Genomic DNA, 24,603 nt, shown 5'->3' on the forward strand with positions numbered 1-24,603 from the left:
TTCCATAAAGCGTTCAAATTTTAGTCCTGCCTCCTTTCCAAGGCCTGGGCTGGACTTTTGTCCACCATGTCCTCTCACGAGCTTCTACTTACACCACCAGAAAAAGCTGTCGAGGCAGGGAATGGGAAGCAGGAGCCATCAGCCTTTGGGCAGGACACTGTTGATCGGTGCCCACCAGCCCCATGGACACCAGCATGGAGTGTACTGCCAGAGATGGTCTGCTCTAGGTTCCCTTGCCTTGAATATTTGAACATTATTAGCTAAAGGTAACAGAAAACAAAACCCCACTTATCTTGCCTCTCTCCTCAAAACTGGTCATTAATCAGAAGGGAGGTGTGGCTCATCCTAGTAGACATGCCTTGTCATCAAGCTGGTTTGTCCTGGCTGGTCATGTGGTTGTGTAGACTCTGCAGGAGGATTTAGATACCTGGGAAAGCAGCAGCTGCCCAGAAAGATTTAGGTGTGATTTCAACCATTCTCAGAACAAAGTAAGCAACTAGAAGGCATAGAAGGTCTGCAACGTGTAGCTGATGCATTCCAGATGTCTGCACCGTAGTATGGGCAAAGGCAGAAGGTCAACAGCACACACTGACAGACGATGCCAGTGCTGGTAAGCATCTGGAACCAACTCTGAACCGTTGTTCAGAGGAGTTAGATGACAAAATCCATCTGGAGAACTGCAGAGATCAACTCCAAACAGTGACAGGGAAGAAAAGAAAGTAACAGGCAATTGCCATAACATCTTCACCTGTAAGCCTAAGTACTTGAAGTATTTCATGCTTCCACAGGAATTGGCATTTCTTTCATTATCCCACTTTACTCTCCTTTTGTTTGTGTTTAGCCAAATTTCTGAAATAGCTGCACAATTCATGTTTTAGTATAAGTTTTAACTAATGGGTGACACAAATGGTTTTCTCAGAGCACATTTGACATGTTTTCCATAGGTTTACACCAACCAACATCTCAAACTGAAAACTTGACACATTTATTTACTCTTCTGAATTCATAGATTCAAGTTAATCCTTTTAAGGGCCATTTATTAAATGCAGTTAACACGACAAATATAGGCTCCCCATATTTGTAAAACTGTCTCCGAAGTCCTTATCTACATTTTAGCTTCATATTTGCTAGGGTATAAACACAATTAGAATAAGGCATAGAAAGAGCTTCCAGCAACATCTTACACCTTGTTGCACCTGAGACATCATCATGCCCATCATCTTATAAGGCATTTTTCCCTATGACCAGAAAAGCAAATTTAAGCTAACAGTAAAGTCTCTGAGAATAATCTGACATCTGAAACAATGAGAATTTGCTGCGATGACTTCTCTCTTTGCACAGAGCTGTACGGCAGATATAAAACCTGATTTTTATATGAGGTATGTGCATTCAGTCTGGTCCAAAACATTTGTACAGCACATACAAGCTTACATTTAACTTTCATCTTTATTTCAACAAAAGTAAATTTAATTCCACCCTTCATCAGAAAAATCTGAGATAATCAATGCAGAAGCCATTTCTGCAATTAATCCCTTTGTCCTTCACTAACCTATATGAACAAACTGTTCTTGGGCTATTTATATCAGAACAATGACGAGGAATGTTTTCTAGCTATTCCAGCACGGCCATTTCATCTGGATTCATATTAATGGAAAACCCACCATGGACTGGAAGACAAACCCCCTCAGAATGAAAGTTTGGCTCTGATACACTGTCTGAGCAACTGGACACTTCCATATACACAAAAAATTTACGCAAAGGAAACAGAAATGGAGGAACTGAGGTGTGGAAAAGCTGTTAACCATTCCATCCACAGGCAAAGAAGAGAGAACAGAGAATTAGTAACTTTCTCTAACGTGTGGGTCCTGTTCTGATTCTCCGTAACATCCTTCCACACCCTCAGCAGCACAGTGGAGAAAAGGAGGAGCCTAATCCCACTGTAATGCTACTAAGTACCGACTAGTGCTCGTTTTCAAGGAAGCCACGCCAGAACCAGGACACCATGGCACATTTCCTCACCTGGAATTCATCCTTCTTCCCACGCTTCAGAGAAAGGAGGTTTTATTAAGTAGCATTTTCAATTACGACAGACATGAATCCAGGAGAGAGGCCTGTACTTGCATTCAGCTTTTTAAAACACAAAACAGTGACTGGCGAGTACAAGTATTGTTACAGAAGAAATCAAGTCACTCAAACCCTCTTCATTGTGAAAAGGGTTGAGACTGGGATGGTTCACAGAATGCTGAGAATGGGAAAAGGATCAAAAGCAACATTCAAGGCATAGACAAACTGAACAAATAGGTGCTTTGAAGTCTATACTTTTGGTTTCCTCCCTTCACAAGTCTATACTATGATACGGAGATAAAAGTCAGTGTGTGTGGGGGGAAGGTCTTCACCCAATACTTTTCCTAAATTAAATTCCACAATTTTGTTTTTGTTAAAAAAAGTAATTTATAATTTAATACCTGTTCAGGATTCTCAGATCTGTGGTGCTGTTAACATTGCACTTAATTAACGTTATGCATTTTCAAAAAGAAATTAAAAAGCAGCTCTGAACTTTGCTTCTGAGATGGAAGCACTGTCTCTGAACCAACAATGATTCCTGTCACTCTTGCTTTGCATCTTTCAACGCCTGAAGTCTTTCTAAAAGGGGTGGATGGGAGTAATGCCACATCGAAAAGATCCAGTCAGAAACAGGGAATCCTAAATTATCTTTGTTTAGCTTGATCAAAGCAGAATATAGGTCTTTAGCCTTCCCAAGTTCCTTGGCAAATGCATCTGCTTGAAACTCAAATCGTCGACTTAATACAGTCAAACAAAATGAGAGAACCTGTGGAGAGAAATATATCAAAAATTATTTTACAATTCAGCTATCTGAAAGTTCCTCACAGTATCAGTACACACTACTGTATGTTCCTTCCCGCATGCCAAACATCACTGTGGCTGCAGAATGATCTCACTAAGGTTTATCCAGGTCACACCTGAAACCAGGAGTCCCAGCATGGAACACTAAGCCTACTTATTAAAATGGTATACCAGAGAGAGCCCCTCAAAACTTCAAACCTTCCCCCTCAGTCAAAATAAAATCATTATTTAAATAGGATGATACTTCATCATCTATGTCTTGAAAACAATTTACCTCATTGTAAGGTGAAAAAATGAACTGGAAAATAATCATCAATCCGATCAGGGTAGGCTGGGTGTCATAGAAACCAAATGCAGCAAAGAGTTCTTTTCGACCAATTAACACAGCAAACAAGAAGAAGCAGAGGAAAGAATTCATCTAGAGAAAGGAAATAACATTCTTGATTCAGATGAGTTTTTCATCTAAGTCTAAAACACAGCCTATTCATATTACAGATTTGCATAGACACACCACTGAAAAACACCCAAATAGATTATTTAGAACTAATACACAAAGAGGAACAAACAGCTGGCCTTTACCTGCTTTCTGTAAATGCATGCAGTACAGAAACACTTGTTACTTTCTGTCAGTGAGCTAAAAAATAAAGTCTGAGTAGTGAAGGAAGATAAAAAGGCAAGAAGGCTCGGTTAGTGAGGAGGGAGTACAGAGTAGAATCCATCTCCTTGAATTAAGCATAGGTTCTAAAAATTTTAAAACCAAACATATGTCTATGCTGTGTCATACTTCTATGCCTGGAAACAATCCACACTTCCATCTAAGCCACTGCATGACTGCGTACAAGCACTGTGCTTGCCTGGCTTTTCAGAGGCAAGAGGCAGGGCCATGCCTTACCACTTGCTCTAGAGAAGGCGATTAGTACCTTTTCAATCCATTCAAGCGGCTGCCTGGTCTTTTTAGAGTAATGTGGAAGGGGCCAGAGTATTGTTTGTTATCGAAACACGCAGGACAGAAAAAAGAGGAATGGCTGTGACAGTAATCATCAGAAAAAGTAGAAGATATTGCAGAAAAATTTGTGAAAATTTCTGGAAGTGAAGGTAAAATCTACTTATTACAGCAAAATAATAGTATCTAGAAAGTGGATCCAAAGGCAAAAGTTACATGAGTTAGCGGAGTGGCATCATAATAGTTGCTAGTTAGTAGGGATCAACACTGAAGTCAGAAGTTGGGAGGTAATTAATTGCCTTAAAGCAGAAAGTGAGAAAGACCTCACTGAAGTGTTCGGTTACATGGATAAGAAAAAGCCAGTGTGGAAACAGAAAAATATTTTCTTAAACAGAAGCTTGATAGTGATGTTTACGGCCTGAAAAGCTTGTGAATAGCCTTAGAAAAAGAACAGAACAGCATTCCTGGAATGACACATTAATCTCAAGAAAGACACGATAGAGTTACAGAAGGTGCATAGGAGGGCAACCCGAAAAAGGCTGGGAATTGGAGAAAAGAAGGGTGAGTCCTACCTGGAACAAGATAGATCTACACCAAAGCATAGAGTAGGCTGCTGATAGTAATTTAACAGAAGGCACATAGCTGTGCCTTGCAAATAAAAGAATTTGAAGTAGGAGGTTTGGGGGAGGAAGGCCTTTTTATTGAGCAATGCCCAGAGGCATGTGCATGAGTCAGCAGACCACCAGGCTCCTTTTCTTCAAAGGCAGGCTGGGCAATCTCTACAGACTGCTTCAGTGTTCACCCCCATTTGGGCACGCACAAAGAACGGCACAATATTTACCAATTGATTATTTACCAATAATCAATGCACAAGGTATGAGAATACAATATAAATAAGTAAGAACACCCTCCTGTGTCAGATTTCATAATCCTCAGTCACATTGCTTCTCAACCCTCCAAGGAACAAGACTGACAGAAACTCTCAAGACACATAATAAATTTCTCAGAGATAATGGCAAAGACCTAAAAAAAAAATGCAGGCTGGGAGACAGGACACATCCAATGCTATCCCTAGCACAGGGATGGAAACGGACTTTCAGAGAAGGCCCTGAGATTCAAACAGACAAGGAAGAAGTGTTACAGAGCAAGAGAAATGTGTCCCAACTTCAGAAGGCAGCTGAGATGAATTAAAATGACAGCAGACACGCTTTCTTAGGTGCTTTCCACTAACCAGATGGAGCAAGGAGTGGACAGAAAGGCTAGTGCATATTCACTTTAGATACAGCAAAGAAAAAAAAACCACCAACCCAACTTTCTGTCGCAGAGCAGAGTATATTGTGTGAATGTACACTTATAGATCTGGAAGCAGGCATTTGGGAACAGCTGTAATTACAGAATGCTCTAGGAAAACCACCAGTTTATCATAACTTACCTGGCTGATGATGATATTTTTGACAGTGTGACCTAGTTTCCAGTGACCCAGTTCATGACCAAGTACAGCCAGAACTTCTTCATTTTTACATCCTTGTTTCTTATTCTGAGGGAATAACAAAGCACAGGTAATGTGCAGCTGCACATCAACAGAAAGGACAATGAAAGGCCATCATCCTGTTCTTGACTAGGGCGGGGGAAGATGCACGCGTGGAATCTGTATGTGTGTGCCATGTGCCTGCTTCTTGCACCAAAATTCTTGCACGTAGTAAACGGCACACAAATGACACACTGATAGTCAAAAGCGTTTCATTGAAAGGGAAGCTTCAGTGTGGCAGTCCCAAGAGAAGGAACACAAGCTAAAAAACTGAACGCATTTCCTTATTCAAACAATTACAAGGAAGACCTATTTTTTACATGCAGGGAAACAAAGTTTTGCTAAAGCCCCTGTGGATTTCTGTGCTCTCTGGTGCTTTCTGCACCGCTCAGCCTCAGAAATTCCAATTAGCAGCTCAGGGATACTTTGGTGTTGAAATCATTAGCTTTTGGATTTTAGCATCCCACTCAGGACCTTTAAAATATATTCAGAAAACACAGGGGAATATCTCAACAAGAAGTTAATGTAAATAACATGATGAAAAACAAAGATGAACTCACTTTGGTTTTAGACTTTGTCTCTTCATTCTCACCATCTTCTCCTTCTGCTGGCTCTTTGTTCAATGCAGAATAATCTTCCAGGAGAGTGTCAAAGAGTACTATCCGCTTATTCTTGAAGAATCCATAGAAATAAGCATTGCTATGAGAAGAACGCTTAGAACCTGATGGGGAAAATTTACATTAAAGACTATGATTTGAATAATCCCATGCACTGATGACTATGCAATATTACACAGAACAGGTTCTTCCAAAGGAATTCTCAAAGTCCCCAAGTGAACGGTAGACAAACTCAAGCAAATGAGTTTGCAGGTTGAAGCATATTTTAAAATAATCTCAGTAATGATGATCTCATTTACGGACTCCAGTAGGGAAATAATTTTTTTTCATCTGTAACCTGTAATCACTAAAATCACTAAAACTGGAAGAGCAGTAGTTTGAATATCCAAAAGAAAAGCAATTTGTACTGCAATTTCAAGTTCAGAGTGGAAAAAACAGTCTGCATAGAACATCATCTGCCCTGCTGGCAAAGGATCCGTGACGAATACGTTTAGAATTCTTTCAGTGTGTGAGCAAAAATGATTCGAAACAGGTAAGGATGAAGAGGAAGAGATGGATTATAGGTATCAGGCAGAACTTCAGAATTATTTTTGTTTGAAATAGGTAATATTTTACAGTTACTTTTACCTACATCAGGTGAATCATGGACTGTTTCTACCAGCAATATACTTGGGGCCAAGAAACTTGTCTCTTTCCATGCAACATGGACTGTTTCAGTTGAGTAAAAAGATGTCTAGCTCAAAGCAGCTGTTAAAACTTTGCCTTTTGTTGCCTATGGACAGGAGCTGTTGCAACATCAGGACTGAAAGCGGTCTCCGAGAGAAGGGGTGGATTGCTCTGGTTTTTGCAGCAAAAGATCAGATACTTGAAGTTGAAGGCATCTGCCTTTAACTCTCACTATAAATGTATGAACTGCATCAACTCCTTCAGACACAAAACATCAATTGTTCCATTGCAAGCCAACCCATGATATGGTCATGATAACCTTCAGCACCAAACGAAAGCAGATCAACAGAGGAAGAGGCCCGTCAGAGTATGAAGCCTCAGCATGCAGTCCCTTCTCAGTGAAGAAATCTGAACAGCCGCAGGGTAGCAATGTTCCCTTTCATCTGCCTATTATAAAAAAATTCATCCTCCACTAAGTGTTGGTAGAGAAGGAACCTTTGTAGTCTGCCTGCTACAGAACAAACCCTGAAATTAAGGGACTTCATTGCACATGTTACTAAAAAGTCAGCTCTGGAGTGGGAAGAGCCAAGACAGAGCTCAGAAAAACACTGGCAAAAAGATATTCACACATCCAGTCCCCCGTGTCAGAAGGCAATGGTGCTGGCTCAACACTCTTAAGGATGCCAGGGAAGGAAAGGGTGCTCTGGCAGCCTCCCTCCACTGCAGATCTCTGCCACTAAATGCAGATATGCCGAAGAAGCCAGTGCAACAGTACACTACGCAGGTGCCAGAGTGCCAGCGTGCCAGCAACTGGCTGATAGGACTTTCACCACGGTTAAAAGCTAGGGTACAGCCAGCAATGCACATTTGGCAAGCAATACCTATTTGGCAAGGGTCTGTAGTGATTCTCAAGCCTGTAAAGCTTCAGCTTCACTAGGAAAGAGAGGAGTTTCTTGGGTGCCAAGTATATCAATAGTAGTAGTCCCTGGCTACGCTGAGGCAGAGAACTGGCTGGATTTGGCCAACCCAAAGTTCTGAAAGCCACAGCTTCCAGGCTGGGTAAAGCCTTTATCACCCTCTCTTACAGTAAAATTCGACCACTTCATCTCTTCATACCATATCATACTGCTTTCACCAAGGCAATAAAAACACCTCTGATCCTCACAGGTGGGGCAGAAAACAAAAACAAAATTTGTGAAAGTCCCTGAAATCAAGTTTAGAAGGGAGCAAAATGAGTAACAGTGGAACTGTCAAACAGTCAAGTACTCCACGAACACAGAAGTGGAGAGGAAGTGACATGGCAGCTGGCATGCTCCATTTTATATTCCATGACCTAAGAAAAGAGGATGAGAAATTCATTACTAGGAAGTGAAAAAATTACAGTCTGAAGTAGAAGGTATGAGTGCATCCAGCCACACCATACGAAACCGTCCATGTGAACACTCTAAGGAGCAATAGGTGTTTTTAACTTTCATAACTTTTTAAACTATTTCACCAAGGACTTTGAGACAATTAATACTAAACTTGAGACCAGAAAAGATAAAAAAAACCCTTTTCCCTCTGGTTTAAAGTTCTAAAATTGGAATCTCGATTGCTGCTTCCATTTCTGACTGTGGTTTGTACTGCCATTCCACAGAGCCAAGACAATGCTTCCAACGAGATGGAGAGTTAAGGCTGTAACATTCAGCTTCACCTTTCTGACCCCAAGGCAGAAAAAGGAAAATGGTACAGACTTTGAGAGGTATTACAATAGCTGAGGAGCATAAGCAACTGCCCTGCTACAGCACCCACAATCAAAGCTAAAAATCCACAAATTCAAAAATATTAAGTCTTTTTATTAAAAAAATCTCACCTTCAACAACATACACCTTAGTCAATGGGAAGTCAATGTTCTTTGCCATTGTTTCAATTTGTTGCTTGAGCTCTCCCTCAGGAAGCGGAATGAATTTGTCAAACAAAGGTGCAATATAGTCTGCATAGATTGTAACAAGCACCTGCAAACACATACAGATATTAAAAACAAGGCATACAAATGTGTGTTTAGTACTAAAGGTGGAGCATGAGTAAGTACAAAAAGAGGGCACAATTTCAAAAAAAACACTTCGTAAAGCAGAGTCCTGTATGAAGTGCCATCTGTAGCAAGGCTCTCTACAGGTCACCCCATCTGGGGAGACAACTGCTCAGTGTGTTGACAGTCAGCAATTCAACTGCCAGATGGGGGTAGGGGCAGGTTAATCTACAGTCTGCAGTGCTCAGCAGAATTAGTGCACACAGCGCTTTTGCTAGGAGGGTTCATCAAATCGCAGAAGGCAAAGCCACAATGGCAGCTGGGAGCACTGGTCTTATCAGCGACAGGCTGTGACCGTCACCCACTTCACCGACACTGGAAAGCTCTGAAGTGTTTCATAACGAGCAGCAGAGCCGACTGAACCAGGAGACAGTCCCACTTCTTCAAATTCCTGCTAACTTACAAAGCCATGGTCTAAAACAGGCAAGAAATTTCATGTCCCTCATTTTCTTCCCCTTCTCCCAGCTGTATGCAGGGCTAAGGAACTGCCTGATGCCTGGTCCGCATCGATTAACAGCCATGTCCCAAAAATCACTACAATGCACCTGCATCTCTTCAAACTGGCAGCAGATGGAGCCCAGATGAGAAAGCCAGGACTGGAATGTCACTGTGATGGGAAGGAAAGCTGAACTCCCTTCCCTCATGCTCTAGACCTTCACAAAGTGATTTTTATTTATTTATTTTAAAGAAAAGGACTGGAGAAAAGTTTAAATACTGGTTAGCAAAAAAAGAACAGGACATGAGAGGCAAACAGACATCAACATTCACTTCAAAGTTATCTCGAGAGGGTTTTTTCCACTGAAAACAAGTATCTTGACTTTTGAAAGTATGTACACTGTAGAAACAGTCCAATGAAATCTATAACTAGGGAAACTGACTTTTCCAAAGTCATAGCAAGTGAGGGCATCAATATGAAACACCACTAGAAAATAAAAGTTATTTTCATTACTGTAACTGTTAAGACAAGGGTTTAAAATTCTCCAGATATTTTGCAGGAAGTGCAGGAGGGTATTTTACAGAGCAGAAATCAGCTGTCTAAGTCCAGACAACTGTGGACTAATTTTAAGTTTCTTCTCTGATCTTTGTGTAATCCCTTGATATCAGCAGGTATAACAGACTGGTAGAAGGATGCAACTCTGTGATTACGAAGTTATGGAATGTAATTACAACTGGAATTTTTCCCTAAACTGAAAGGGTAAACCTAGCACCTCTTAAGGTTATTTTGCATGTCAAAGATTGTTCAAGCGCACACATAAAGGCCTCACACCATGATTAATGCCCTGTAAAGCGGCAGTGACACTGCAAGACACCTGAAAAAGACCAATTGTATGGGCATGCACTTCATGCTCAGGGAAAAAAGCCTGAGAGAGTGGGAATAAAAAAATAAAAAGAGTGGGCCACTTGGTCTTGCTGTATTATCTTTCAGTACAGAAGTTGGTAACTCCGACAGGACAACCCCTGTTTTATCGGTTTCTAAAGGAACTGTAAAATCTCAGGGAAAAAAATCTACATGGACAGCTCAACTGGCAGGGGCAGGCAAAGCAAAGATAAAATAATATTTTGTGCTAAGAAAGTGACCAAGAAAGAAATGCGGTATCAGCTGAGTAAGTTCTGGTTCTCACCTTCAAACTTGGTGTTAGTTACTGCTCACCTACATCTCTGCTTTCTACTAACCTTGCTTGATAAGGACTATAACATAGACATTCAGAAAGTTTCTCATACAGCATTTTTTACAATATCTATTTTAAAGAAAATGCATTTAGAAAATTTTAAAGAATAAAAGCAGTCAATGACTGGTATAAAGGAAGCTAAGCAAAAAAATTTTCACTTTCGGTGTACAAACGAGGGCAGGCCATTTCAGAAAATCCTGTATCTTCTTTCAATCCTGGAGCTACCGGTTCTTTTAAAATTTTCACTTAATAGTTCTATGAAAAAGCAAGTCTTTAAAGCCTTTAAGACTAAAGATTTAAAACATAAACTGGGTATCCCATGAGGAACTAACATCTTCCCAATTTTGCAAATAATATGGCTACACTAGAATAACCTGTAAGTACGGACTGTGTCATGCAGGTTGGCAGAGCAGTAGCTCAAATGCTGAATTATTATTTAGGAGTGTCCTGCTGATCAAAGCTTGAAAGAAAAAGAAAAATTCTTTAAGAAGTACTGATCAGAGTCTGCACAAATCTTTCTTTGGCAGTCATTTCAATATATGTGAACTGACCTTTTCGAGACCTAACACTACAATTTTTCAGAATACATTAAGAGATAAAAAAAGGAAAGATGCCAGAGCATAAGGACACCTGGACTACAGGAGGCAGGTGCCAGCACCACAACACAACAGGAAACACTGTATAATTAAGCCAACAAACAAAAAAAAGCTTGAAAGAACTCAAAGTAGTAATTGTAAGCTGGACCTACCACCTAAATGGGGCACTTCTGCTACTATACTGTCGTCACTGAGTTCCTCAGAAACACATCACTGGTAACGGCCCTAGGCCAGAATCAGTGGCCATACGGAAATGCACTAATCCACGCGGGTTTTATTTCAGTTACATGTTAGCATCAATGAAGCAAAAATACAAGTAAGCAAGAAATACAGTTCACGTGAGATCTGTACCCCATAAAAACAGGATTATGAAAAGACTTTGCGGTCATGATTTAAACTGAGCCACAATTCCTTTCATGTTGCCATGTCTGAGAAAGTCAATGCAGCTATGGGATATGTGGGTGGGAAATCGGATTTTCCTGCATTAATTGCAGTGTCCTCCCATGTAGCATTATGATCACATTTTTCTAAAGTGTGACCAGACAATGCCTGTGCTTTAGAAAGGAAGCTGACAAATTGAAAGTCCAAGAAAGCTATAAAAGTGATCTGAATCTAGAAGCAGTGGGGAGAAGGAAAATTAAAAAAAAAAAAAAAAACCAAAACAAAAAGCAACACCTGCTTAAGTCATGAGAGAGAAGTTTAGGAAAGAAAAAATATGATTTCCTACACAGGAAATTTCCTTGGTGATGCACTCCAGTTCAACCAGAAAGTCTGAACTTGACACAAGAACTGGGACCAATTGACCGAAATTTATTGTTAGCTAACGCGGCAGGCTTTATTACGTTACTGTAATGTAATAATTCTTTTACTTGTTAAGGTGCTCTTTTAATCTAGAAATGAATGAATATATACAACCATATTTCTGTAATTTCTTCCTCGGGTGACCAATGGTTAGTATATTGAGCAAAAAACAGTAGAACACTATGTTGAAATAGGAAAAAAAAAATACAGACCCCAGAGCTTACAGTAGCAATAGAAAACATCAAATCCTTATGATGTACACAAAAAGATCCTTTTAACGTAAGCCCTAAAAATGTCAGTTACCAATTCAGTGTATAAAACCAGCAATATCTGAACCAGAACTGGAAAATTGCTTCTTGTCTCAATACAAAGCAATGCAATTGAGAGTTGGTGTTTGATAACCTGTAAGAAAAGCCCAACGGAAACATTACTGACCAAAGCACATTCTGCCGTGTCTTGCCAAACTGCTGGTAGTTGTCCTTGTGCCCTTTCTATATTTAAGAAAATATCACCTATCACCACATACTGCTGTACTTGCAGTATCTATTCCAAAACTTTTTGAATGTTTATTTTTCAATTGATGACGACACTCCAGTACTAAATAGATAAAAATATAAGATATCACATTAACGTCAACAATTAAAATGAACTATTATTCCTGAACAAGTACACCGAAAGTAAGACACATTGTTGAAGTTTGTAAACACTAAAATTCACAGGAGATTTAGATTTTTCTCCATTTCCTTTCAGTTATGTTTTTAAACCTCATCACACTGAAGCATGCAAGTAAGCTAGCATTTGGAAGAAACCCAAATGTCGTCTCATACTCACCAAGGAAACAACTAACGTGAAGAGCCAGGCGTAGATGAAGAAGTAGTCTCCCCCTATTTTAATAATGTAAAGCAGAAGGGATGTCACTGGCAACAGAATACACTGAGTCACGATAAACTTCTTGATAGCATCCTTAAAAAAAAATCCCAGAGTCTGTAAAGAAAAGATATCAGTGCTGGTGAGGGGAAAAAGTGGTTGTTAGAAGTTACACGTATGTTTTCAGAAGAACAAGTGCTAGAGAGCTATATGGAGTATAAAAAGAGTTCTGAGTTGGTCACAAGCTCAAGGCTCACGACTAACGACAACAATCTTCATATTTGTTTCCCAAAGACTGAAGCAGGAGCCACCACTGGCACAGTATCCAAACATCGGGGCCGTGGCAGGGCGGAACCAAACAAGCCCTGCAGTTTCCGGGAATACATTCAGATGCAAAACTGTGCAGTGAGAATTTTCATAGTTGGGCTTTCCTGGAAAGAAAATAGCATGCCACTAAAGAATTGACATGAACCAAAATAATACAGGATGTGTCAGGATCTATGCACTTCTGTTTTAAAGGTGATTGAGAGAGGGTGCAAACTGAATCACTGCATTTAGAGCTTTTTTTTTCAGGTCTAGCTCAGTCTTCCTGCCTCCATAGAAACTGGAAGCTGAAACTGGCAAATACCAGAGCATCTCTACCCTTATTAAAATGTGCCCCTAAGAAAACCAAACTTCCTAGTAGACTTGGAACAGAAAGTGCTGTAGACAACACTAGCTGGGTCCGAAAGCAGAAAACAAGTCTTACGCTCCGGCATAAAATGGCTAATAATATGTAATTGAGGTTCCTCTCCCAAAAGGAAAATCTGAACCCATGAGAAACTGATACTGAAATGGGTTAAACCAAGTTGGTGAGAGAAATTAAGAAAGCCAGGGCTGATATTAAGTGAGTTCCTAACAGAAGTACAAATGAAGAGCTGCATTCTCTAATTTACTAAAGGCTGATACAAGAAATCAATAAGCGAAACAAAATGAGATTTTGTCTCATCTGTTCAGTGTCCAGGAATCAGAACTGCCCCTGTCAAGCAGTGATCCAGACTTCTTAGGAAGGGCATATGAAGGGCAAAGAATAGTCCATCCGAAAATGAACAGCCGAGGTGTTCTTTGTTCCACGGCTAGAAGACATGCTTGCCTTTGCTCAGAGGCATGGGCTCAAGCAGAGACATTCTGGTGCAGCACGGGCACTCCTGCAACAGTCACAAACTGTCACTGCTCTTATTTTTATGCAATGCAAGTAGAAATGTTCCTAAAACTAATGATCTTTGGCACAGATATGGACATACCAAACCTGCTGAAGACATTAGGTCAATATAATACCTGTTGATTGAAGCCATGTTTCTCTTCTATGACAAATGTGTTATATAAACTCCACGGGAGACCGGTCACTGCACTGAAGAGTGTTGCAAGCAGCAGAAATACCAATGACTGGACAATCTAAGAAAAAATTTAAAAATAAAAAAAAAATAATCTGATATTTACTGACCTGTAGTAACATTAATATTCAGGGTGTTAAAAATGGATTTTATGTCGGGGGTTAGAAGATGAAGCTAGATAAATTCACAGAAATAACGTGTTTGTGATGATTACGTTACTGATCACTGGAATACCTTACTATGTTAAAGAAAGAAAAAATACATATACCCATGAAACAGATTTAAACAAAAACTAAGGATTCAGGACAAGAATTTGTATAGATGCCTCATCCACAGCACAAAGACAACATAAGCAATAGCCTCAAATTTCTTACCCTCTCACTGTGCAGGAAGATCACATCCAGGATTAGTAAAAAGACAACACCCAAACAAAAAGCCACAAAAACCTAACCCACCACCTTGTTTGACTCAAGTGGCTTTGACACTTGGATGTTTTTAACACACAAGGCTATTTTAATCAGTGAGCTAATTTAAAAGGCACAGTTACCAGATCTCAGACTCGCCCAATCGTTGTGTTCACCAGAAAATATCTGGGTTTTTTACTATATTGTACCTGTAGCTAAATCTCACTTTAAGTAAATGCAAGCTTAAAAATAAAAATTATTATAACATTATAGTTCATGGACCAGTCACTTTCACTAAAATTTAAAGTCCGCTTACCTCATATTCTGGTCCAAACCCAGCATGACCAGAGATCTGACCAGACAGATTCCAGAGAAAAGGAATTCCTCCACAGAGGAGAATCATCTTCAAAAGAAAAACATAGACCACAGAGGCAATATGAAACAGAATGTCATCTTATTCTACTAAAATTTCAGCATGATAAGGACCTTTTAAGGGTGAATGAGAAAAGTTTTATAACAAGGCTGCCTGTCCCCCTCTGATCTTAGCAGTGCATAAAGAAAGCCTGGAACATTTGGCAATGGTTCATTTTTGCTTTACAGAAACAGAGATCAGGTCAGGCTTTTTTTACTAGCATATTTCGAAGCCTATTTACTGGAGACTTTGCTACTATATTGGCTCAGACACAAGGTGTATTTTTAGAAGACCTTAAAACTCATTTGCCCTATGGCTGTATAACACTATTTCTAGGAGAGGTACGCCAGATTCAGCAACTTGACTGCACAGGGACAGTCTCTCCTGCATTCCCTACTGAGAAAAAGGCATTCAGAATAAAGCCGCAATTTCACTTTCAGTATTAGTGCTGCTTCAACCATTTCAAGAAAGCATCATGCTCTCCTCCTTGTGCCTGCCTCGCAATGCCTTCTGCCATACAGGTTGCCGAGGAACAGGGAGTGAACTACTCGGGACACACCATCATCAAAATGCTTGAGACAGAGCTGCTGAAGAAAGTGGTAGCTGCAGTTCAAGGCAGGGGCTGGTAGTGTTTGATGAACAGCTTGACTTCCAAATGTTTCACATTTACTTTCTTACCAAGTGATGCATCACTGTATTTATAAAGATCAGGTTTCAAGTAGGCAGCCTTCCAGAACGGACAGTAACAGGGCTTTCTTTACTTATTTATTTTTAAAAAGCTTACTCATAACCTAACTATTAGGGTGCATTTTGAGTGTCAGCAGGAGGTGGAAAGGACAAAAGCAAGCTTGTTTCTGCTTTGCAGGCTACTTGTTAAGCTTCAGGGCTGGAAATCCCAGAAGTACCAATCCCTGAACAAAGACAGCTATTAGCATGATGTTGACACTACTTACAAGTTAAAAGGAAACCCACATAATTAATGTCTGAAATAAATCAAAGCATGCTAGTAATTCTAACACAGCATCTCCCCTTCAATTAACTCGCTGGGTTAATGAATCATACTTCTACCTACTAGAAGCAAAATGTTGCAAAACTGTCATCCAATTTCATCAACTTTGGCCACAACAGCCTCTTTCCAGTGCAGGCAGTTCCCAAAGCCAACGAAGGATACAGTTTACACCCTAAGGAAGTCGCAAACCCAGACAGCAGAGGCCACCTCACTTTATCTCTGCTGGAACCTGATAATCCCAGGACAGATTCCGAGAAACGGAGAGACACAGCTCAATATCACAGAAAGGAGCAATAACTCATCATCACATACATGTGGAGAAGAACATACCCTACACATCAGCGGTATCAGCTTGATTGTAGAACAGAATCATAGAATCGTTTAGGTTGGAAAAGACCCTTAAAATCATCAAGTCCAACCGGTAATCCAGCACTGCCAAGCCCACCACTAAGCCATGCCCCTCAGCACCACATCTACATGTCTTCTAAATACCTCCAGGGGTGGCGACTCCACCACTTCTCTGGGCAGCCTGTTCCAATGTTTGATAACCCTTTCAGCGAAGAATTTTTTCCTAACATCCAACCTAAACCTCCCCTGGTACAACTTGAGGCCATTTCCTCTCATCTTACCACCTGTTGCTTGGGAGAAGGGACCGACCCCCCCTCACTACTCCCTCCTTTCAGGGAGCTGCAGAGAGCGAGAAGGTCTCCCCCCTCAGCCTCCTCTTCTTCAGGCTGAACACCCCCAGCTCCCTCAGCCGCTCCCCACCAGACTTGTGCTCCAGACACCTCACCAGCTCCGTTGCCCTTCTCTGGACACGCTCCAGCACCTCAATGTCTTTTTTGTGGTGAGGAGCCCAAAACTGGACACCACACTCGAGGTGGGGCCTCATCAGCGCTGAGTACAGGGGGACGGTCACTGCCCCAGTCCTGCTGGCCACACTGTTCCTGACACAGGCCAGAATGCTGTTGGCCTTGGCCACCTGGGCACACTGCTGGCTCATATTCAGCTGCTGTTGACCAACACCCCCAGGTCCTTTTCTGCCGGGCAGCTCTCCAGACACTGCCCCAGCCTGTAGCGTTCATGGGGTTGTTGTGACCCAAGTGCAAGACCCGGCCCTTGGCCTTGTTGAACCTCATATAACAACTCTCCTTGGGAATGGGGAACGTATGAAGAAGCTGTGAAATCTAACAAGCAATAATGGGCTTAGTTACAACCATACTATTACTGCAGCCTTCAGACCAGAGGTATTTTCCCTATTAGAAAATACGCTGCAGCTATGAACAGCATGGAGGGCTGTATGCAGGACAAGGTTTGTACGTTATCTCTTTTTTTTTTTATTTTATTAGGTTGATCACAGTAAGTGGAACAGGCAGGCAGGTTTTTTTGGAAACACAAGCTCTTCAAGTCTGAAGTGAAACCAGCAGACTTCAGTACAATTGAGAACAAGTTCTCAAAATCTAAGAAGGTGCGTATCAAGTCGAGGGGTGTTAGCAGCAACAGACAGAAGATCAGAGTGAGCTCGAATCTCTGCTAAAAGTGAGGTCAGTGTCTCTGCTAAATCTGTGGTACACAGCTGGAAGTTCTTAATGTTTCACAAGCTATTATCTCAAAAAATGATCACCCTAGTTCTCTATCCTTACCAGTTGGACTACTCCAAAGGTAATGACTGACTACTTTATCACTCAAAGTGCTCCAGCTGCTAACTAGTTCAGCTCTGAACTTTATTCCAAGCTTGTATTATCTTTTCAGTGCGTAGTTGATATTACTGACCAGAAGAAGCTTTATATGCCTCCAAGAGAGTCTATTTTTTTAGACCAGTTAGCACTTTCCCAGCTGCACTATTATCTGGTTTTTTTCTCTGATGTTTAAAACATATAAAAAAAAAGATGTTTTCCAACCCAATTTTCCAAGAAAACATCTTGTCCTGGGATGACAATGGATTTGTGGGATGTAGGGTGTGGAATTTACATTCAAGTGTAATTTTCCCTTTCCAGGAACAAAATAATCAGAGAAACCTGAGGGTGTGCTCTCCTAAGGAGAGGGGAAGATAAGAAGCATGTTAACAAGGAACACGATTTTAAAGGACAAGAATTCTAAACACAAGGGCAGCAGAGAGGACTAGCTGTGGAAACCTTCAGCTTCAAAGCTCACAGCTGGCTACGATATATTTCCCTTACATCATTCCAAATGGGACCCGAGTGTTCAACCACAAAGACAAATTTTGTGACTTTAACATAAAATTCATTAAGGAAACTCTACAAACATGTACTCTTTCAAAAGTCCATGGCAATGCTGCAAAGAAGGAAGTACCCAGCCAATGCCCAGCGCCAAGAGAAGTAATGTAAAACAATCTGCAGCACTCAATGAAGAAACCCTGCTGCAGGGGTGACCGGGTATCAGGGATACTATACGGTTGTAGATTATTTAGCTCTAGCTAAGCAAAATTTATATTAATGGAGCCATAAGGAAGAAATGATATGTAGGAGCCACTGGACTTGTAAGCATTACGTTGCTTCCACAAAGCTCTGCAACCTCTGTAGCAAATCTGCGAACGCACGCAAAGCTTGGACATCTAATAGCTCGCAGGCCCATTAGCAACGCTCCTGGGACAGCTCGCTCACAATCCCAGACTCAAGAAGCTCTGGGATACAGAATCCCAAAACCAGAACCCATCAAGCCCAAATAGGAACACTAACTTCTTGTTCAGAAGATGAAAACGACTGATGATACTAGTGAGATACGGGCATGCAGTATCTCAGCTGACTGCTCTGAGACCTGCTTATTTGAGCTAGTGCTCAATTAATTACATGGCAGCTTTAACTCGCATATTCCATGTTTTTTTCCTTGGCTTTTGTTCATCAGTATCACTGCAACACAAAAAGCCAAGCACCGCAATCAATTCGAAAACAGCAGCAGCAGTTTGAGACACAACTGTTTCCCAGCTGTGTATCACCATCACAGCTGAAACAGCGGAATAACATACAAGCTAAGATGCTTGACGTAGTAACTGGTTTTGACTGCTGCTTAGGAAGCACCAGCATAGTCTGGCTTTTGTGGCTCAGTTGTGGAAGACAGCTGGATGCAGTAATTTCTTTAACAGATCCATCACCTGCCAAAATCACTGTGGACCTGTTATTACAGTAACAGGGACAGAACAGAAAGAAAAGGTCATGAGAGAAAGCAATGGCTGTGCTTTTCCTACAGAGGCACCATCACAGAATGGTTTGGGTCAGAAGGGACCTTTAAAGATCATCTGGTGCAACCCCCCTCCCCTGGGCAGAGACATCTTTCACTGGACCAGGCTGGTCAGAGCCCCATCAACCTGGCCTTGACCACTTCCAATGATGGGGCACCCACAACTTCTCTGGACAACTTGTTCCAGTGTCTCACCACCTTCATCATCAAAATTTTCTTCCTTTTATCCAAGCTAAACCTACCCTCCTTCAGTTTGAAACAGTTGACCCTTGTCCTGTCACTACAGTCCGCAGTAAACAGTCTCCCTCCATCTTTTTTATAAGCCTCCTTTAAGTATTGAAAGGCCACAAGAAGGTCTCCTCAGAGCCTTCTCTTCTCTAGGCTAACAACCCCAACTCTCTGTGTCTTTCTTCACGGGAAAGGTGCTCCAGCCCTCTGACCGTTTTTGTGGCTCTGCTCTGGACCTGCTCCATAGGTCCACGTCTTTCTTACACTGGAGACACCAGAACTGGATGCAGTACTTGAGGTGGGATCTCACCAGAGCGGAGTAGAGAAAGACTTGGGGGTACTGGTGGATGAAAAATTGTATATGAGCTGGCAACGCGTCCTTGCAGCCCAGAAATCCAACCAATCCAACCATATTCTGGGCTGCATAACAAGAATTGTGGCCAGCAGATGGAGGGAGATGATTCAAAAGGAAGACCTGGGGAATCATAGGCCAGTCAGTCTCACCTCTGTGCTTGGCACGATCATGGAGCAGATCCTCCTGGAATCTCTGCTAAGGCACATGGAAAGTAAGGAGCTGATCGGTGACGCCAACATGGCTTCACCAAAGGCAAATCGTTCCTGACAAATTTGGTGATCTTCTACGATGGGGTTACAGTATCGGTGGACAAGGCAAGAGCAACAGACATCATCTGACTGTATTTGTGCAAAGTGTTTGACACTGTCCTCCATGACATCCTGGTCTCTAAATTGGAGAGACATGGGTTTGATGGATGGACCACTCAGTGGGTAAGGAACTGGCTGGATGTCCATACTCAGTGGGTTGCAATCAACACTCAGTGTCCAAGTGGAAACCCGTGATGAGTGGTGTTCCTCAGGGGTCAGTACTGGGACCAGTGCTGTTTAACATCTTTGTTGGCAACATGGACAGTGGAATTGAGTGCACCTTCATCAGGTTTGCCGATGACACCACGCTGTGTGGAGCAGTTGACACACTGGAGGGAAGGGATGCCATCCAGAGGGACCAGGTTGCCCAGAGCAACATCCCTTTCCATCCATGACATCCCTTTCCTCTTGTATATCAATTGCACCACTGAGCTTGGTGTCACCTGCAAACTTGCCAAGGATACATTTAGTTCCACCACTATGCTGTTGATGAAGACATTAAACAGTACTCATCCAAGTGTCGACCCTTGAGGAACACCACTGGTTTCCACTTGGACATGGATGGATGCAGCCATCCAGCCAGTTCTTCACCCATCTAACAGTCCATCCGTCAAGCCCATCTCTCTCCAATTTAGCGGCTAGAATGTTGTGGGTGACCATAACAATAGTAAGCCTGGGTGAAGATAAGCGCAGACTGGTGATACGGCAGGGCACTAAATTCAGTGGCAAAAGAGGCTCATTCCAGTCCTATATATTTCCCTTAAAAACAACAAGGGAAGCTGTTTTGGCTAAAGCTCTTGAAATCAAGATAAAGCTTCAGAACCTTTTGACTTGTTATGCTTGCTAGGTGGTACCATCTCACCCTGTCCACTAATCCACTGTTGGAGGATAGCTTCATTTTTCAAATGAAATACTGCCTCCCAAGTCAGTCAAAAACATAGACAAGATTCAAATACCCAGAAAAATTGTCTTGAGCTCTACTCAGCGTACCAAAAAAAACAAGAAGAAGAATATAACAGCTATATACTGACACATGTATAAAAACATTTTTACCGTGCGTAGAAAATGAAACTATGTACAGGTTAGGCTGCACAAAAGAGATCAGGAAATGCAAAAGTTAAGAGAGGTCACGATTCTTAAGTACTGATTTTGTATCACAGTTATACAGTTACACGACTTACACTATTTTACAATACTATTTTCATCATCTTTTATAATTGACGTTTTTTGCTTCTTTAAGTTCATCATTTTGCAATGCCAGGCATTTCAGGATTCCTTTTTCACCCAGCTGTACTACTGATGAGCACTGCATTTCAGGAGTAAGTCAGAAAAGGTTTCTCTTCAGACTGTTTGTATATCACACATGTAAATACTTTGTTCTAACTCAATGGCTCTGTTTTTTCACATATGTGAACATTATTTTGCCCAGCTTATTTGTTCTTACACTTGGGAAGTATCTACTGGTACTCCTCCTCTTCTCACACACTCTTCTTTCTACCTTCTACTTAAATTTTATCTAAAAATGAAAGTAGATGTATCCCTCCAAACACAAAAAGGTCTGTATTTGTAACAACTTAAAATAATTCTAATGTTGCTTAATTATTTGGCAGTGGAAACCACAATAGGTCAGCTGTGACACTAAGACATACTAATATAATATACGTTGTAGTTGTGCAGTATGCCTCAGCACTGCATAGAGAAATTATGTGCTGAGTAATTCCTTCTTTTTATATGGCAGATACAGCCACAAACAAGAAACACAGAATCCTAGACCTTCCAAATTTCAGTGTTTGATGCAAGACACCAGAATGCCAACAGTGCAGCTGCACAGGATCACCAAGAATCAACGTATTTCACAGTTTAAGTACATTAAAAGTGTCACATGAATGCTAGAACAACTAAGGTACTTACAGTGCCCTCAACCTCTGAATACAGGCCTGACCAAAAGCTGAAAGTACTTTTGTCCAGCTGATACAGGCGAGACTTTTCAAATGTTTCTGAGTCCATGATCTGTCCTAATTCCCGTGGTACGTGTGTTGTTGTTCTATATACCCGTCTCTGAAAAATTGAAAAAGAAGATAACTAAGATTTAAAAGTAACACATAACATCATCCCGTGGACCACCACAGAGTTTAAAAAAACAAAAACAACCAACAAAATAACAAATATTCCTGAATTTGTTTTCTGTCAAGTTCCAAACATAAAACTGAAGCATAGTTATTATGTGATAACCAGAAACTGAGTTGCCTACTTAATTTATTTCCAATATAGTTATTATACAAAGACCACACACACGCATTTTTCCACAGGATATGACTTACTGCACCACAATAACGACTAAGCAGAGTTTGAAACTAAACACCAGATCCTCCTGTGGAAACCACGCAACTTCACCAGAAAACATATCTATGATGTGGCTGCATAAACGAGGAGCTATTTCATTTTCAGTAGAGCACTCACCACTTTAAAATTTTTAAAGACTAAAAGTCCTTATTCCATATGCTGCCTTATCTTGTGCCAGTGTGTTTACCCCTTCCCAAAAGAAAAGCTCCTACCCTTTGTCACTTCAAAATACATTGTTGCTCTGACCGGAGCATCGGGGGGCTCACAGACAGCCCAGGTTGATCCCATGGCTCACAAGAGCACGCAGCATTGCTTTCTGCCCTCCCTGCAGCGTTGTCCCCAGTTTGGCTGGGATGAAGTTAATTTTTTCATCACGGTCTGCACGGTGGCATGCTTTGCATTTGTGGCCAAGCAGTGTTGATAACACACCAGTGTTCTGGCTGCTGCTAAAGTGTGTCAAGGCTTTTTCTCTCTGTCTTCCCCAGCAGGGAGGCTGAGGGTGGACAAGAGGCTGGAAGGCGACACAGCCGGGACAGCTCTCCTGAGATGACCAAAGGGATATCCCATGCCGTATAATACTATACTCAGCAGTAAAAACTGAAGTACAGGAAGAAGAAAGGGAGGGAGGGGAGAGGGTTTGACTTCCAAGGTGGCTGTTACTTGGAGACTGGCCAGGCACTGGCCTGTGTGTGGGAGGTGGCGAGTGATCATCTTTGCAGCGCTTGTGGGCGTTTCTTTCCCCTCTTTCCTTCGCTTATTAAACTGTCTTTATTTCGGCCCATGGGTTTTCTCATTTTTGCTCTTCCTGCTGTCTCACCTGCCGTGGGGGAGGAGGATGGAGCTGCTGGGTGGGTGCTGACTGACGTGAGGACGAGCGTCCCCCCCACCCCGCCCACGCCAGGGCTGCCAACCCGAGGAAGAGGCGCCAGCCCACCCAGAATCATCCGCGCTCCAGAGCCGGGCAAGCGCCAGCAGACGCAGGCACGGAGCGGGGCTGGGCTGACAGCTCTGCCCTCCGGGACGCGGGGTGCGCCGCAGGCTCTCTCTCCTCTCCGGCCGCCCTCACGGCCTGCCGGCGGCAAACCGCTTCCACCCGCAGGCCGCGGGCGAGCAGGGCTGACACAGCGTCCGGCCCCGCTGCCTCAGCCGGGGCAGGCCCAGGTCCCCCCGGGCAGGGGACAGACTGAGCCGGCCCCCGCACCGCTCGGCCCCGGCCCCGGCGCTCCGCGCCCGGCCCGCCACCCCCACGTGAGGCTGGGCCCGCCACAGCCCTTCGTCCCGCCTGTCCCCGCCGAGCCCCCGCCGACCTGCCGGTGCGCCAGGAAGGCCTCCCAGAGGTAGACGGCCCAGGAGAAAAGCAGTACGGAGCAGAAGATGCGCTTCTCGGCCGGTAGCTCAGACCACAACTCGCCGGGCAGCGCCATGACCCCGCGCCGCTCCCGCGGTTCCTCCAGCCGCCCGCGCAGCGGCGCCGCCTGGCGCCCGGAGGAGCCGCGGAGGGGCGGGGCCGGCCGGGCTCTGAGGCGCCGGCGGCAGGAGCCCCGCCGCGGAGAGGGCAGGGCAGGGCGGCCGGGGCGGGCGCCTCTCCCCGGCGAGCAGCGGGAGGGGGTAGGGCGGCCGCCCCGGTTGACGTCCCAGTCGGCAGCCCGCAGGAGCGGGAAGGCCTCGTGTGAGGGGCCCCTGGCAAGGACGGGCCCCGGGGGCGCCGCGGTGGGCGGGTGCGCTGCTCCTGCGGGCACCGGGGCAGGGCAGAGGGGAGCCCTCAGGGGCTGCCGGCGGGACTGGGAGGTGTCGCGGCCGGCGAGGGAGGCGCCCGGTAGCGCTGGATGCCTCGCAGTGCCCAGAAACCTCTCCTGCTGCCCAAGTGCAAAGACGCAGGGACTGATGTTGGGGAAATTCCCTAAGTATTGCATCAATCGGTCTTTATGGTACGAAAGTTTATTAACTTTGTTGATGTATATACATTAGTTCACTGCAATGGGATGAGGTAGTGGAATTTTACTGGAGATTTTGATGTTTTCACGCTTAAGTAAAACAAACCAAAGGACAGCCCAGCCCTGGAAATAAGGGCTTTGCTTCTTGGAGGCTTAGAGCTGTCCATGAAGGATAAAGGACACCCCGGACAACCCCTGAAACCCTGTCAGCATTGTCTGGCGACCCCAGTACCATCTGGAGATCAGTAGCTCGAGTGAGACTGACTGCAGGGACATCTGGAACGATAAACAAGCAGCAAGAATGATGCAGAAATACAGTTGCTTTGCGAAGTTTTACTATGACTAGTAATTGGTACCATGAGTGTTAGTGATTAGTCAAACCATGTTGCACCTGAGCATTTGAAGGGTATAAGAACCC

General features: G+C 43.0%; 1 protein-coding gene across 1 annotated transcript; it reads right to left on the bottom strand.

The window, feature by feature from the left end:
* Window positions 1–2,044: 2,044 nt before the first annotated feature.
* ZMPSTE24 (zinc metallopeptidase STE24) lies at window positions 2,045–23,748 on the bottom strand. Its single transcript, XM_063356077.1, has 10 exons — window positions 23,559–23,748; window positions 21,820–21,966; window positions 14,715–14,801; window positions 13,939–14,055; window positions 12,586–12,738; window positions 8,472–8,613; window positions 5,897–6,057; window positions 5,241–5,345; window positions 3,140–3,283; window positions 2,045–2,830 (listed from the first exon to the last, which is right to left on the bottom strand). The coding sequence occupies exons 1-10, from the start codon at window positions 23,673–23,675 to the stop codon at window positions 2,606–2,608; spliced, it is 1,398 nt and encodes a 465-aa protein (XP_063212147.1). The 5' UTR covers window positions 23,676–23,748; the 3' UTR covers window positions 2,045–2,605.
* Between the last annotated feature and the right edge of the window lie 855 nt (window positions 23,749–24,603).

Source organism: Chroicocephalus ridibundus, chromosome 19 (genome assembly GCF_963924245.1).
Source record: "Chroicocephalus ridibundus chromosome 19, bChrRid1.1, whole genome shotgun sequence".
In the NCBI taxonomy this organism is placed as follows: Eukaryota; Metazoa; Chordata; class Aves; order Charadriiformes; family Laridae; genus Chroicocephalus; species Chroicocephalus ridibundus.

What these genes read in the sequence shown, in the direction of transcription:
- ZMPSTE24 (XM_063356077.1), bottom strand. Translation starts at nt 23,675, where the DNA reads ATGGCGCTGCCCGGCGAGTTGTGGTCTGAGCTACCGGCCGAGAAGCGC. An exon ending in TCACGTTAGTTGTTTCCTTG is followed by an intron (nt 8,614 to 12,585) that starts GTGAGTATGAGA and finishes ATGTGTTTGCAG; the next exon opens with GTGCTTGTTACAATCTATGC. An exon ending in AAAATATCATCATCAGCCAG is followed by an intron (nt 3,284 to 5,240) that starts GTAAGTTATGAT and finishes TCCTTTCTCTAG; the next exon opens with ATGAATTCTTTCCTCTGCTT.